The following is a 12,351-nucleotide window of genomic DNA, read 5'->3' as shown; positions in this document are numbered from 1 at the left end:
TATGAATGTTCTCACCTTGGACCACCCCAGTGCCCTTTGAGCCCAGAAGCCACCGACAACATCCGAGACGCGCACGCCTCGTACCTAACCCTACAAGACCACCTCCGAAAATACAAAAAAACCCGCAGAGCGTGTTGTTAAGCCTTGGTTGCAACGCCTTTCAGTCCGTACGACCAAAATAGCCCACGAGGTAGCCAGGCGCCGCCATGACGGACCTCGCTTGCTTCTCGGGCAACGCATCCAGTGTGTGTCGCAAGGCCGACTGGCCCGCGTGCGGCTTCAAATGGCTCGACGAGGCGACGCTGATCTTTGTCGCGAGTCTCTGGATCCTGCTTGCGGTCGGGATGCTTCAAAGCGACAAGTCAACGAGCAAGCATTTTGCGTTTGACGCGGCCAAGATACACGACCCGCTCGCGCAAGGTGCTCAAACTAGAAAGAGTACCCTGGTACCATGCGTGATACGTACAGTGCGGGCCAATATGATAGGTTCAGCCGTCTTTTTGTGACAGCCGTTACAGTTTTTCACCAACAAGTGTGAAAAGGTGGCAATCGAAAGCTCTTGCCACAAGCGATCGATTGCCACCGGAATTGGTGAAAAATGTTGGAAATTGGCGGAGGAATCGCTACTAATAGGTTTTGGACCCTGGCAAGAAAGATAGGTTCAAGTCCGAAATATGGTGAATACGATGCAAATCGAAGCTTTATTTGAGCGTTTACTTGCCAATAGGCTCTCCTTTGGACCTGTAGACATCAAGGCAACGCTTCTTCATGCCGGCGACAAGGTTCGAGAGGTAGATAGGGTCGAGTCCTTCCCACGCGGCCAGAATGGCGGTCTTAAGGTCGTCAACAGTGTCGTACTGCTTGCCGAAGCCGTAGACGCGTTGCGCAAGGAGCCCCCACACATTCTCAATCGGGTTGAGGTCGGGAGAGAGCGCAGGCCAATCCATGACGGTCAAATTCGACTCCTGAAAGAAGCTCTTCGTCACCCTGGCCGTGTGGATGCTGGCGTTATCTTGCTGGAAGATGCCGCGACGTCGGAATTTGCGACGCATGACGGGCAAAAGGTATTTCTTCAACGTCTGGACGTAGTCTTCGGCGCATTGGTTGCCGTCCAGGAACGCGATCTCCGTCTTGCCGTTGGCAAAAAAGGCGCCCCAGACCATCACCGAGCCACCGCCGTTCTGGCGACTGAACGCGACCTTCGGATCGTTCCTGAGGCAGTACCAATAGCACTTGAGTCCATCCGGGCCATCCAAGTTCCACTTCTTCTCGTCGGAGAAGAAGGTACGGGCCCAGACATCATCAGTAGTATTGACATATTTTTCGCCCCAAGCGACCCGGGCATCCTTGTGCCGCTGCTTCAAACGAGGCGCCTTGTTCATCTTGACGTACTTGAAAATGCCAGAGGATGTAAGGATCCGTGACACCGTACGCCGGGATACTGGTAGGTTGAGCTTGTCGACGAGTTTTGCGGAGCTCAAGTCGCCCGGTCCCGCTGCCCGGAACAACCGACGCTGATCTCGTGGCTTTAGAATGCACGGACGGCCCTTCTTATAGCGCTTGCCGTAATTTTCGGGGTCCTTGAGGTAGTGGCAGACTGCGTTTTGCGCTCGGCCGATCTCCTGCGCGATACGGCGTTGGCTGAAGCCCTGGGAGGCAAAAGCAGCAATTTGCCCCTGTTCGTACGAGGTTAAAGCCTTTCCTCGGCCCATTGCCACCCTAACACGCAGGTTATATGTCGTACACGCACTAATGATCAATTTCAGCCTACCTCGCGCCTTCGGTCGTCAGTAGAAATCGTCAAATGACGGCAGGTTGACCTTGAACCTATCTTTCTTGCCAGGGTCCAAAACCTATTAGTAGCGATTCCTCCGCCAATTTCCAACATTTTTCACCAATTCCGGTGGCAATCGATCGCTTGTGGCAAGAGCTTTCGATTGCCACCCTTTTCACACTTGTTGGTGAAAAACTGTAACGGCTGTCACAAAAAGACGGCTGAACCTATCATATTGGCCCGCACTGTAGGCATTGCCGTGGCCATGTCCCAGCGGCTCTCGTCCTCGGCGAGACGGCCTGTCTTTCAGCGCAACATGAAGCTGGTCGGGATGATGCTGGAGTTGCCGTCACTGCTCCTAGCGCCGCTCTCGCTCGCGTTCGAGGCTGCAGGTATGCACAACGTGGTCGAGGAGTGGCTCGCGCACTTGCCCATGCAGACCGAGGTACACAATCTTTCATTTCGTCGTCGTCGAGCGTGAAAATGAAATGTGGGACGATGCTAGATCATCAATTTGGGGATTGCGGCGACGTGCGGCGTGCTCATTCTCTTTCTGCGGTTCCGGAGCGCTTCGTCCCATTTTTGTATCGCTCACGGCGTGTCTTGGGTGATTTAACATGTCAACCATAGGCGAAGAGCTCTTGCACGAATACGTGTATCCGATCACACTCGACGTGCTCTATATCCCGCTCATGTTCACCTTCCTGCGTCTCACGACGTGTCCCGACGACATGCGCTACCGCATCGCGCTGCCTGGCGGCGTCACCTGCCAATGCGTCGACTGGTTTGGCCTCTACTCGGTACGACCAGATTCCGACAAGTCCAGAACCCGACCCAGATCTGACAATATACGACTAGTCAGTCGGCCTCGCAGGCTTTGTGCTCATGTATGCTGGCGCGCTTCGGTTCAAAATCTACATTGAACCGCTGAGCACCTCGATGGATTTCGAGTTCCAGAGCGGGTACCAGATCATCATGGTCATGGCGCGCACCAGTCCGTTGCACTCTGATCTGAGATCTGAGCTCATGGTGTGTTTGTGATCCTAGTCGACCCCCTTGTCGCGATGCTCGTCAATAGCTTGGACGTCAAGACACACGTGGGTCAAGCGGTTTGCATCCTCCTCGCGTACCTCGCGGTGATGCTGTTGCTGCTTGTCTACTCGTACAAGACACAGCCGGTACGACATAGCATCCACTTCCAATCTCCCAATGGATGGAAAACATTGTCTATAGTGCATTGGGAGTGGTCGCGTCCCCAACAACATTCGCGTGCTCTCGTTTTCGTGCGCGATATACGCGACTCTGTGTGGTCTCATGTACCTTGCGGCGGGCGGACCGCACGACAACCTCTATTACGAGCTCGCTGCGCTGCCGGTCGTGGGCATCCTCGCGTGGGTCATCAACGGTCGTCGTGCGCGGCACTTTCACATCCCCGACGTCTCGATCTTGACGCTGCTCGAATCTCCGCAGCCCCAGGTCCGCGTCGTTGGAGCCATCGCAGCATTTTACGTCGACGCGGCCAAACTGCACCCGCTGGACCACGAAGGTATCTTGACTCGACTGCGTGAGCTCGCATCGAGTGACAGTCACCCGCTCTGCCGGACCTATGCGATCCAGACACTGTGGTTTTGCCACATTGCAGTACACAAGACCGAGTCTTCAATGATCAGGTGTCAACTTTTTGGTTTAGGGACTGCGCAAGAACAAGCGAGTGATCGGAGAGCTGTCGGAAGCACTTGTGATGCCGCACAAGTTGTGGCTCAAAGACAAGACGAACAACGACCGGCCTTTGCCTCGTCACATGCAAGTGCATCGAGGCGGGGCTCACGCCAAGGCACCGGAGAAGCGCATCAAAGTTGCACGTATCAACGACATACAAGGTAACTCTGATTTCGATCGATATCAGGGTGACACGCACGTCGTGTAGTGGTGACACCCACGACGGTGACGGCACCCAAGCCCGTGTCTCACAAGTCATTGAAGCGGCGCCGCAGCTCGGTGTCGGCGAGCATTCTCGCGCCATCGCCGTGCCCTATCGTGCGCATTCGCGACAAGCCGTGGCTTTCGATCACGCAATCGCAGGACACGGCCGCGGATAATATGCAAGATTTGTACCAACGCAGCCTCGAGGTGCTCTTGCAAAACATCGGCGTCGACGGCGCTCAAGAAACAATCGCACTCTTCCTACTGCAGTGCTACAAGGCGCGGTATTGGCATCTGAGCAAAGTCGTCTTCCTGCATGTCCTCGCTGCGCTCTGCGCCTCGACCGAAGCCAAGTTTGTCATCGACGCCATCCACACAGCCCACAGTACTTGCGTTAGCGCCGTTTTGCCACCGTCTCTGTGGCTACGTCACCCGAGCGCATTCCACCAGCTTGTGCTTGGTCTTCGACAGCCCTCGCTCGTCACCGTCACCAAATGTGCGCACGTTGTGGCCGAGATCCTGACAGCGGCAACGACCGAAGCCAACGCTAACACCATGGAGATGCTGTCCCAGGACGCGATTGCAGCGATCCACGCTGCGTTTTGGCTGTGGCACGGAAGCTACAAAGTCAGCTTGTTGCTCGAGCGCATTTGTATGTCGTTGCACGCGCTGGAAGCTCAAGCGCAGAAAAAGCGCATCAGCTCTGCCGACAAGTCGCCGCGCCAAACGTTTCTCAACCGCCTACGAGGCAACGGCACGTACCTTCCGACCAGCATTCGAGCGCTCGTCGTTCTCTCCAAGCAGTCGTCCAAGGTGTCGCAGCGTCGCAGTGTGGTCGATCCAACAGTTGCGACCGTCTCGCCGCTCGAGCCGAGTCAAGTGCAGCCGCCTACTACGCCAGTGCCATCCATGCATCGCGCTAGAACAAAGAGATCGATCCTTCAAGTCATCAAGCGGAGCCGCGTGCTTCCAGAAGCACCACGTATTTCGATGGTGTCGCGCGTCAAGGTGCTCAATTTTGTCACACCGGCGATCCTCACCGAGATCGAGCGGCGCCAAGCGCTCCGAAGTCAGTTTGAGAGCGCGCTCTCGCGGGCATCGGACGCATGTCGCGTTGACGCCCGGCGCGGTCCAGCGTCCGCCGACGCGCCCCGGTACCACATGAGTCAGCGAAGTGAGTTTCTTGTGTCGATTGTGACCAAGCTCTACATGGGCGCGGGCGAGTGCGCAATGGTCGAGTTTGCCGCAACCGCGCTCGACCCCGAGCTCCAATCCTACTTCCAGGAATTTGTGTTGCCGCTTACTGTACAGCTTCAATCGCCACAACGAAGCCTATGGCGCCGACTACGAAGAATATCGCGATAAATACACAGCACGTAGCATTGCATACGCGTTGGGTCTCGTGGGTGTCCTTCCGTCAAGCCCTTGCATTGACAGAGATCGTTGCCTCCCGTGGATGGAGCGTCGACTTCAGCTCCACCTCCTCTTGTGCCTCTGTCGCGTGAACCCGTTGCAACTACTACCTGCGTTATAGGTGACGACTCTACCTTTGTGCAGAGATCGATCCCACGGCCATTGCGTTGGGTCGAGATTGTGCTTGTGCTGCAGATACTAGGTTCCTGCGGAGTGGGCTGGTAGGAAACCTCATTTTGAGGGAAAGTTGAGCAATGGAGCCGGTGGAAGTGCGAAACACTTGAAGCGTGTGTCTTCAGCGTCGCTCATTGTGTTATGTGAAGGTTGTGAAATGCGGGGCATGCAGTTTGTGACCGCATCTTGCGTGTTATCGGCGAAGCTGTTGGCCAGGCTGACGCTGCTTGCTGCCAGGAAAGCCAGCGTGATGCCGGGTCCGGGCACCTCGCTGCGGGCGCCTCGTGCAATGTGGCGCTCGAGGACTGCGACGGAGGTATTGTTGCAAGTGGCCGTTGAAGGCGAGATGTTGCAAGTGGCCGTTGAAGGCGAGCACGGGGTAGTTGAATTCGAAATTGTCGATCGGTCCCCTTCCCACGACTTGCCGTGGTGGCATTGGCTGATTCAAGTTGTGTTGGCAAGTGTAGCTGTGACGACGGCGCGAGGGTTATACGTGGCCAAGTCGATGACGAGGGATGCACATCAAGTGGGACGAGGAGACAACACGGTTGTAAACGGACAGAGAATGTTCCAGCGAGCCGCTCAGCCTTCTGCGTCGGCGTGCCGCTCGCCTTTTGAGCGGAGCGTGCGTTTGTTTGCCCTGGCGCTGCTTTTGGAGCCGCGCAGCCTTCTCTTCAGGTGTCGCTCGCCTTTGTTGCGTTCATGCTTTTTTGAGATGGTGGTGCACACAGACAACCCCGGCGCAACACCACAGAGCTCGAGCGACGTGGCGCCAAGATGATACAAGAGTAGGACACATCGGCTGTTTCAGGGAATTTTGACCAATGGGAAAGAGGTTCAGCGACACGCCGCGAAGAGTGTATCTTTTGAGTTTCTACGAATCACTGCAGCCGCGGACACAATTTCTACCAATCACTGCAGCCGTGGACACGGAGACAGACACGGAGACGGACGGACGGACAGACAATTAATCCCCCCTGGGCTGGTGTAACCAGAGGTTCCTACCAGTATTATTGGTGCATTTGATTAGTTGATACAAGGTACCTGGTTAGGAGGGGGACTGGAACTAGTAAATTGTTGTCATGATATTCTAGTCGCTCTTGGCGCACCGCGTCACTTTGGTAAACGTTGCGTCGAGTTATTTCGGTTCAATAACATCTCGACAAGATGTCGTTGACCTTAAGTGCCCGAGATGATCTGGGGCATCCTTTGGTTTCCGGCGTAATGTCAAGGGTCGTTATTGACCCATGGGGGGTGCGACAGTTCAACTACGTACATGCAGCGTTTTGACATTGTTGCATGACGTAGGAGATACGGTAAATTGATTAAATGTATTTGTTGTCTTTTTGCAATTTACACGTGAAGTCGACGACGAGTGTCAAAGTATGTCTCCTGATCCGGTTAAAAAACGCACGCTACAAGTTGAAAGCAAATCGTCTGCATCCCCTACTCTTGGGGTAGTTTTACAACTCTCATATGGTCGGATACCGCATTTTTCCGGAGTATGTTTGGAAACCAGACACGCCGCGGCATCCCCTGCTGCAGCTGTACAACCACGGTCCCATCGAGTTATATGACCTCGATAACACTGTAGTAATGTCGAGTCGGATGACTAGGCGGTCATGAGATGTTCAAACGCCTTGCAAAACTCGTCAAAGTCGATCGCGTTGTCGCGGTTGGCATCGGTCGACGCAAAATAGGTGCGAATTGAGGCCTCGATGTCATCGTCGCCGTTGCCGCCGGGTGACAGCAAACGCAGAACTTGCACTGTCTCGTCGAGGGTGAGAGTCCCATCACCATTGCCATCACACCGATCAAACGCACGGCGTAAGAGAGCTTTCGAGGACCGAAACCGCGCAAGCTGAGCGCCGAGATTCACGCGGCGGGCGTTGAGCGCAGATGCTTTGGCCTGCTCCTGCTCGAACCGCTGCTTCCAGTCGAGGCTCTCGCGCTTGAGATCCCATATCCGCGCATCAGCAGCCGCCAGCTTGGCCTTGTAGCCGTCAACATCGACCGTAGTTGTAGGCTTGGACGGCACCTTGCGCGTCGCCAGCGTCGCCTCCAAGTTGCTCTTGTGCTGCAGCAAAAGTGCAATCTCAAGTTGCACTTCCACAAGCGTGACCTTGTGCCTCTGGGGTACGTTGGCCCACTTGGTGCTTAGCGCGTTTGCTTTTCTCGCAGCGCATCCACGCGTCCTTGAATCTCGCGCTTCGTTGTCGCGAGCTACCAACCAACGACAATGTCATAAACATCAAAGCATCACGGCATGTCGAGACCTCTGCGTTCTCAGCGGTCATTTGACGGTTGCGTGCGGTAAGCTCGAGCATGCGCTCGTCCATCGACGATGCACTGGGCGCGTTTGTCGTCGGGTGGAGCTGCGCGACAGTAAGCTTGGCCGTGAGGTCCGACATGGTCTGTTTGAGCTGCGCAGACGTCGCATCCGCGGCTTTGAGAGACACCTTGAGCTTGCTGAGTTCGTCCGTCAGCGCTAATTTTGTAGCCTCGAGCTTCGTGCGCATTTCTTGCAGCTCTTCTCGGTCTTTGAAGAAGATAGTATTGCTCGCGGGCTTGCGGACGGGCTTGGCAGGCACAGGTCGCGCGCGCAGAAGCGGTGCTACGACCGGCGTCGTTCCCCTCGGTTCGGTGACCTTGACTTGCAGTGGCAATTCCGAGTGTTGTCTTGGGGTGGGCTCTGGTGTCGCCTCGTCGCTTTCCAGCAATGTGTTTCCGTCTTGCAACGACTGCATCGGCATCTCGGGCTTGTCTTCGAACCCGTCCTCCGAGTAGTCGTGGCTTGCGGCCACAGGCAACGAGCCCTTTAACTCAGTACTTGCATCGTCGACAGCAATCGTTTTGGCCAGAAAGCGCATTGCGTCTGGCGCTGCGCTGGGCTATGCATCAAAAAAGCATCGCGTGTTGCCAAGTCTGTGTAGACGGTCTGCTGTACCTGCCACTTTTCGTCGCCGTCGTCGTAGCTGACGTAATAGCCATCGTCGTCCGAGTACTCTGTGATGACGCCCTGGAACCATTGTTCCTCGTCTTCCCAGAAGACTTCAACGCGCCACCCGATGGCGTCGGCGCCTGTCACCATGTCCCTTCAAGATCGGGACGGCGCAATCAAATGCCAACAGTAGCGTTATTACACCAGCCACGTGGCTGCGAAGGATCTGAGAGAGCTGAAGGCTAGTGCGTTGTACGGCAAGGAGGTTAGGAGGAAGGTGTAAAATTGAATGTATCGTACCTGGCTCGTACGTGATCGCGTCTTCATACATGGTCCTCATGCGTGGTTTGTCCGGCAACAAATTGTGTGCGTTTAGCCAACGCTGACCGACCGACACCTTGAGAATCAGAGGGCTGCCCAGAGGGATCCATTTACATCAAGACGACTAGGCTGTGTAGAGCTCTCGGAGTATCTTCCTCGTCGTTGCACGCGTGTAGCTTCCACTCAAAAGCCTGTTTTGGCGTGCAGCTCTAACCCGTGATCTGGGTGCCATCTCAGTCCACCCTCTGGTTCACTGAGCCCACCCAAAATACATTATTTAGAGCAGCTCACACTATATAACGCAATGGCGCGACGTTGCCTTTTCCGCACTTGTCATAATGCTGCGCGCGACGCATCGACGTTGGTTTTCGATTGCAGGTTCGGTCCAGGTAGAGCGACAACATGCAGTACTCGAAGGCAAAGCTAAGCCTCCAGTGTAGAACCATCGACGCCATCTCATTCTGCTCGAGCCGTCGCTTTCGGCCGAGGCGTGGCCCAAGAAGATTGAGCAGACCGACCACATCCTCGCGGCATACAGTGCGGTACGCTGCGACGAGGCTGCAAAGCTAATCGCTCACGCAACACGACAGATCACTGACAAGGTCAACACCAAGGAGTGCGCCCAACTCGTCGTCTCCGTGGCCCACCCCGGCGCAACGAACGCGAATGCGACGTCGGATGCGATGACGCACGACGCACTCGTCTTCCCCGACAACCTTCGCCTGCGCAATATTCGCGCGGAAGACGGTACATAGTATGCATGCTCTCATTAGTGATAACGCATGGGATCTAGTGCCTTTTGTGGCTGAATCGCTGCTCCAAGAGGAAATTGACCTCGGCGCGCTCCAAGCGCGGTAGGCGGCTCCCAGCAGCGGGACATGGATATTGACACTTGGCACTATTAGACTGACAGTGGCTCCTCTTCAAGGCAAGCACGTATTTGTGTGTGCGCATGCCAACCGCGACTTTCGTTGTGCATGTGCGGGCCCCAAGCTCATCGAGTGGATCGAGGTAGACGCGTCATCGTTGTCCTTCGCGTCATCTGAAAGCGGGTAGATCGACATTCCAGAATGGCAAGCTTACGCGACGAGCCACTATGGCGGCCATCGCTTCGCGGGCAACTGCATCGTTCATCCTGGTACGACCATGCATTCTGCGTGGGAGAGGAGATTCCGAGGTGACATGCTAGACGGGGAATGGTACGGTCATGTCAACAGCCGCGACGCCCTCGAGCAAGTACACCGCGGCATCACCACCGACTCGCCCGTTGTGGCAGACCTCTGGCGCGGCCGCCTCGGACTCTCCAAGGCCGATCAACTTGCCGTGTACGCCGCTGAGCACCCATCGTCGCCATCGTCATCGTCGTCGTGAGCATAACCATTCCAGCACAATTTTAGCCACGTCGCCGAGACCCTTTATGGCAATTTCTTGTTGGAAAGAGTAGTAGGGTATGGTGCCACCATTTACGACCAAGGCGCGAGGAGACTGCATCCCACCTTTCCCGTGACGCCATGGCGTGTGGCCATTTCCATTCTCGATTTTGTCTCGGCCTTCTTCACAGAGCCAACATGCTCAACTATATGAAAAGCACGGCTACTAGTAGTATATATGCAAATCTGTCTTATTTCAGCTGTTCGTTCATGCGCTGGAGCTTGTCGTTTTGGTCGTGGAGCACGAGTGCGTCAATGATCTCGTCCAAGAGAAGACCTTCCATCATGCGGTCCATGCCAAAGGTCGAGAGGCCGTCGACGCGGTGGTCCGAAATGCGGCTCTGCGGAAAGTTGTACGTGCGCACTCGTTCTGAGCGGTCGCCTGACCCGATCTGCGACATGCGCATCTTGTCGCGTTCCGAGTGGGCAGCGCGGCGCTCGGCGTCGTAGACGCGGGCACAGAGAATCTTCATGGCCTTGGCCTTGTTTTGGTGCTGGGACCGCTCGTCCTGGACGGCCACGACCGTATTCGTCGGCAAGTGCGTAATGCGCACGGCGCTTTCCGTCGTGTTGACGTGCTGGCCGCCCGCGCCACTCGCTCGGTAGACATCGATGCGCAAATCCTTGGGCAAGAAGACATTCTTCATCTCGATCTAAAATGCAAAGTGCAAAGTGAGACAAGGCAGGAAGCGATGGCATGCGACCTCTTCGACTTCAGGCAGCACGGCGATTGTGATCGCACTTGTGTGCACGCGCGTATCGTTGACAGGCACACGCTGCACGCGGTGCGTGCCCGACTCGAACTTCATGCGACCGTACGCGCCGCGGCCCTACCCAAACCATACGTTGAAGCATCGACGACGTGGCCGTTGCACAGACCGTGATCGAGACAGAGCATTCCTTGCAGCCGCCGAGGTCCGTCTCGCTCAAGCTCAGAATTTCAAATTTCCAGCCGCAGAGCGCAGCGTACTTTTGATACATGCGCAACACGTCGCCGGCGAAGAGCGAGGCCTCGTCGCCACCCGTGCCAGCGCGAATCTCGAGAATTGCACTCTTGTCGTCTGCTTCGTCTTTTGGCAGCATGAGACGCTAGCAAAACGAAGCACCGATGAGCTACAATGTATGATGATGGGCCACGTGTACGGTGATGTCCTTCTCCAAGCTGTCAATGCCGCTGAGGAGCTCAAATTTTTCTTCGGTCGCCATCGCCCGGAGCTCTGCTGAGTCGGCATCGCTGCTTTCGGTCGCCTCGGCAATCACCTGCTAGGGCTCAGGACGTGCACGTACGAGGTGGTATCATACCTCTTCTAGCTCTGCGATCGACTCTTGGCGCGCTTCCAGCTCACGAATGGCCTCGAGGGCAGGCTCCATCTCGGACATTTCAATCGAGAGTTTGGCAATCCGCGATGGCGCAATGTTGCCATCATTGCTATGCGTCATTAGAGCCAAATCCATCATCGAAGAGAAAGGATATACCCCATGAGCTCCTTGGAGAGCTCTTCGTAGCGCGCTGTAAGCAGTTGCATACGGTCGATGATGGACGAGTGCAGGGCGAAGGCGCGCTGCGGCGTTGCGAAGAGCGCGCCATGGAGGCCTAGCGCCGGGCGGTGACGCAAGAGCGCGGCGGAAGCTGCGCGAAACATTTCGTCCAATAATTGGCCAGCATAAAAATCCGGCAAACTCGCTCAATGGTCGACACCTTTTCAATACTGTCTCGAGGTTCGGCACAGCCTGTTTGTTCACTGCGAAGAGAAGTCGATGACCGGTGCGGGGATAAGACAGGAAATGCACACACAAGAAGACTCTCGACTTCGGACGGGCAGTTGCTCGTCTCTACCGATGCATGCTTAAGATGCACAATTGCTTTCCGCTGCCATTGGACTACACAAGAACTTGAACCCGGTAGAAATCCCAACCAGGTCCTGAGAGCGCAAGACATCTCTGTTGTAGCCAACGCGCTCATTTTGCTCTACAGTGCCTCTCTTCTTAGTGTCAAAACATGCATTAAAAGAGTGCTGGTACAGCCGTGAAACCTCGCTCGTGATGCCGATGCCCTGTGGGATGGAATACCATGCCACCCAGCTGCGTGCCGTCAGTCTTGGATCGAGGTGGACATATCCCCGTACTGGTACATAATCGTAGGCTAGCATTCAACCATTCAGGATTCAAGAGTGGCAGGACATTGGTATGATGTCGCGGGATGATGGCAAGGGTCCATAAACTGTTCGTGCCCCCTTGATGATGGCCATCCGCGCTGTCGACAACCGACCGCCAAGTTCAACTTGAGCCACTCAAGAGAAATGGCACTTAGCTGTGTGAAGCCATCCTCATCATGCCATTGGCTAAAACGACACTAGAATGACCCAATCGTCGGG

General features: G+C 55.6%; 5 protein-coding genes across 5 annotated transcripts; 3 read left to right on the top strand and 2 right to left on the bottom strand.

Moving 5' to 3' along the window:
• Positions 1-206: 206 nt before the first annotated feature.
• Positions 207-506, top strand: SPRG_10261 (hypothetical protein; the record flags this gene model as incomplete). The annotated part of the gene is made up of 2 exons (XM_012349217.1): positions 207-420; positions 487-506. The coding sequence occupies 2 exons, from the start codon at positions 207-209 to the stop codon at positions 504-506; spliced, it is 234 nt and encodes a 77-aa protein (XP_012204607.1).
• A 1,533-nt stretch (positions 507-2,039) lies between these two features.
• Positions 2,040-5,073, top strand: SPRG_10260 (hypothetical protein; the record flags this gene model as incomplete). Its single annotated transcript, XM_012349216.1, has 8 exons — positions 2,040-2,219; positions 2,280-2,358; positions 2,405-2,574; positions 2,633-2,768; positions 2,822-2,952; positions 3,008-3,415; positions 3,465-3,654; positions 3,702-5,073. 8 exons carry the CDS (start codon positions 2,040-2,042, stop codon positions 5,060-5,062), a joined length of 2,655 nt encoding a protein of 884 aa, XP_012204606.1. The 3' UTR covers positions 5,063-5,073.
• Positions 5,074-6,896: 1,823 nt separating this feature from the next.
• SPRG_10259 (hypothetical protein) lies at positions 6,897-8,375 on the bottom strand (the record flags this gene model as incomplete). The annotated part of the gene is made up of 4 exons (XM_012349215.1): positions 6,897-7,415; positions 7,475-7,507; positions 7,561-8,175; positions 8,232-8,375. 4 exons carry the CDS (start codon positions 8,373-8,375, stop codon positions 6,897-6,899), a joined length of 1,311 nt encoding a protein of 436 aa, XP_012204605.1.
• A 509-nt stretch (positions 8,376-8,884) lies between these two features.
• Positions 8,885-9,960, top strand: SPRG_10258 (hypothetical protein; the record flags this gene model as incomplete). The annotated part of the gene is made up of 7 exons (XM_012349214.1): positions 8,885-8,935; positions 8,987-9,088; positions 9,137-9,293; positions 9,340-9,400; positions 9,452-9,557; positions 9,603-9,684; positions 9,736-9,960. 7 exons carry the CDS (start codon positions 8,885-8,887, stop codon positions 9,915-9,917), a joined length of 741 nt encoding a protein of 246 aa, XP_012204604.1. The 3' UTR covers positions 9,918-9,960.
• A 173-nt stretch (positions 9,961-10,133) lies between these two features.
• On the bottom strand, positions 10,134-11,619 carry SPRG_10257 (peptide chain release factor 1; the record flags this gene model as incomplete). Its single annotated transcript, XM_012349213.1, has 6 exons — positions 10,134-10,629; positions 10,681-10,806; positions 10,856-11,065; positions 11,120-11,236; positions 11,279-11,405; positions 11,453-11,619. The coding sequence occupies 6 exons, from the start codon at positions 11,617-11,619 to the stop codon at positions 10,168-10,170; spliced, it is 1,209 nt and encodes a 402-aa protein (XP_012204603.1). The 3' UTR covers positions 10,134-10,167.
• Positions 11,620-12,351: the final 732 nt, after the last annotated feature.

Source organism: Saprolegnia parasitica, assembly GCF_000151545.1.
Source record: "Saprolegnia parasitica CBS 223.65 unplaced genomic scaffold supercont2.51, whole genome shotgun sequence".
NCBI classification, from domain to species: domain Eukaryota; phylum Oomycota; class Saprolegniomycetes; order Saprolegniales; family Saprolegniaceae; genus Saprolegnia; species Saprolegnia parasitica.
Note: the sequence above shows the minus strand (reverse complement) of the source record. Positions and strands in the feature narration are given on the sequence as shown.